Here is a 2,717-nt window from a genome sequence, read left to right as displayed (position 1 = left end):
GCTACTTATGGATAACAAATAAGCATTCTATAACAATTAGAATTATGCAGACAATTCTGTAATTCCAGCAGAAATAAATTTACTCAGAAATCATTTCAAGTATTGAGTTAGGGAGGGAAGAGGATGATTTTCATCTTTCACAATGAATTTAAGTCTAATAATATTGGATTGTTATGCTTACAGCTGTTTTATTCCTGAGTAAGCTCTAAATATAGATATCTTGGTATTTTAATTTTCCATCTATCCCATGAAGCTAATGTGTATATGTTTCAAAGATAATGAAGCAAATAATATTTTGTTATATTAATACAACTGTTTTCTTTATTCAATAGGTTGTTTTTAATTTTAAAATATAATGAATCCAACATTTATAATGGAATTCTTGCTTCTGACATTTACTGAGAGCCGGATGCTGTTGAGGGTACATACAGTTATCTTCTTACTGATCTACCTAGTGGCCATAGTGGAGAATTTAATTATCATCCTCCTCACAATTCTTGACCAATGCCTCCACACTCCAATGTACTTCTTCCTAAGGCACTTATCCTTCTTAGATATGTGTCTCATTTCTGCCACAGTCCCCAAATCCATCCTCAACTCCATCACCTCCACTGACTCCATCTCTTTTCTGGGATGTGTGTTACAGCTCTTCCCCGTGGTACTAATGTCTGGGTCCGAGATTGGCATTCTCACTGCAATGTCCTACGACCGCTATATTGCCATCTGTTGCCCTCTGCATTATGAGCCTGTTATGAGCAAAGAGGTCTGTGTCCAGCTGGTGTTAGTTTCCTGGGTCAGTGGAGGGGTATTTGGAAGCTTGTACTCAGCTGGGACATTCTCCTTAAATTTTTGTGGGTCCACAAAGATACATCAGTTATTTTGTGACGTTCCTGCCCTACTGAAGCTCACTTGTTCTGTGGTACATGCGAATGTTAATGTCAGTGTGGCCATTGGTGTCTGTTATGGATTTTCATGTTTAGTTTGCATTGTGGTCTCTTATGCATATATTTTCTCCACTCCCAACCAGGCAGAAGCAGTGCAAAGCCTTCTCCACCTTCTTGCCTCACTTCATTGTGGTGAGTATATTCCTTCTAACAGGTGCTATTGGTTATTTAAAGCCAACTTCTGATGAGCCTTCTCTTCCTGACTTGTTAATGTCTATGTTCTATTTTGTGGTAACCCCCCACCTTGAACCCTGTTATCTTCTGTCTGAGGAGCAAAGATATTGAATCAGCTCTTGTTAAAGTCCTATGGAATTAAGCTGATTATTTTTCAGGAAAATGATGAGCATTTGTTAAAATTAAAGTGAAGCAAAAAAAAAAGGGAAAAAAGAAAATCAAGCTACTCATTTTTATTTGGTTTAAAAAAAAAACTCTTTCTATGGAGGGAGGATTTTGAAAACAGATGTTGGAAATGTTGCCCCATTTTTCATCACCTCAAGTGTGTCCTGAATAAAACTTTGTTTAAAGAAAAAAAAAAGGATGTTAAAACGAGTGGAGTAATGGAAAGATGACAAAATTTTAATTCAGGAAGTAGAATTTCCTTTTTTATTCCTCAATTAAATAGCTGTTTGAGATTATTCCTATTAGAGATCAATAAGATATGGAGTCTTGTTAGTAATGATCTCAGGTTGTCAGTTTTTTTTTTTCTTTTCCTTTCAGAGAGAGAGTGTAGTAGCATGAGCAGGGTGGAGGGTCAGAGAGAGAGGGAGATGCAGACTCCCAGCTGAGCAGGGAGCCTAACTCTGAACTCAGTCTGAGGACCCCAGAATCATGACCTGAGCCAAAGGCATCTGTTCAATCAACTGAGCCACTCAGGTGCCCCTCAGATTGTCAGTTATAACTGAAAATAATTTTCTCTTATAGTCCTTCATCTTCTATCTTAATTATATAGAAATTATTAAGTTTTTTAATCTTACGTCTTCAGTGATTTGGACTCCTGTGCTGAGCTACATATGTATGAGATTTGCATGAGATTTTTATTCCTCCAAAATCATCATCTTCCATGACATTTCATCTATATCATTTTTAATATCCCAGATTTTGCATCTATATTTTATTTATTCTTCTTTATAACATTTGCTTTTAACTATCTCATGGGAATTTGATTATTTACTTAATGATTTATTTACTTTTAAGTAGGTGCCACACCCAATGTGGAGTGCAACATGGGGCTTGAACTCACGACCCTGAGATCCAGACCTGAGATGAGATCCAGAGCCAAGGCACTTAACCAACTGAGCCACCCAGGCACCCTGAAAATTTGATTTTAACTTAAATTGATTTTGACTGAATTTGGCAGTTTAGGGAAATACTCAATTTACTCACAAGCTTCAATTATTTGACTTATATATGTTTGATGATGGATTTTATACAGTTACTCATATATTTAAGAAGATGATTCTCTTGCATCTCTGTTTCTTTTGATGAAAATCATATTTTTGTGCTCATATATTTTTCTCTTTATATAAATTAACTTACCTAATGTGTTGATGCTAGATATTTGGCTAATTGTTTCTTTTAATAATGTTGGAATTTATGAAAATAGCATCTGGCATTGTTTCTCTCATTGTGATAAATCCCACATCCACTTTTTCCAGACTTCAGTATCATAGAATTTTTCAAATAGCCTAAATATTCAAAATTATTTACATTTTTTTTGTTGCAGAGAACTCTCTTGTCACTTTTATTCTTCCAACCAATGTGAAGTGGTGTGAA

The 2,717-nt window shown here is 35.5% G+C and overlaps 1 protein-coding gene across 1 annotated transcript; it reads left to right on the top strand.

Annotated features, from left to right (window-relative positions):
• Positions 1–355: 355 nt before the first annotated feature.
• LOC100482400 (olfactory receptor 14K1-like) lies at positions 356–1,260 on the top strand. Its single transcript, XM_034650625.1, is given in 3 exon segments — positions 356–1,017; positions 1,019–1,178; positions 1,180–1,260. Coding segments are annotated over 3 exon segments (903 nt in total).
• The last annotated feature ends 1,457 nt before the right edge of the window (positions 1,261–2,717 follow it).

The sequence above is a fragment of the Ailuropoda melanoleuca genome, unplaced genomic scaffold, assembly GCF_002007445.2.
Source record: "Ailuropoda melanoleuca isolate Jingjing unplaced genomic scaffold, ASM200744v2 unplaced-scaffold2864, whole genome shotgun sequence".
Taxonomy (NCBI): domain Eukaryota; kingdom Metazoa; phylum Chordata; class Mammalia; order Carnivora; family Ursidae; genus Ailuropoda; species Ailuropoda melanoleuca.
Note: the sequence above shows the minus strand (reverse complement) of the source record. Positions and strands in the feature narration are given on the sequence as shown.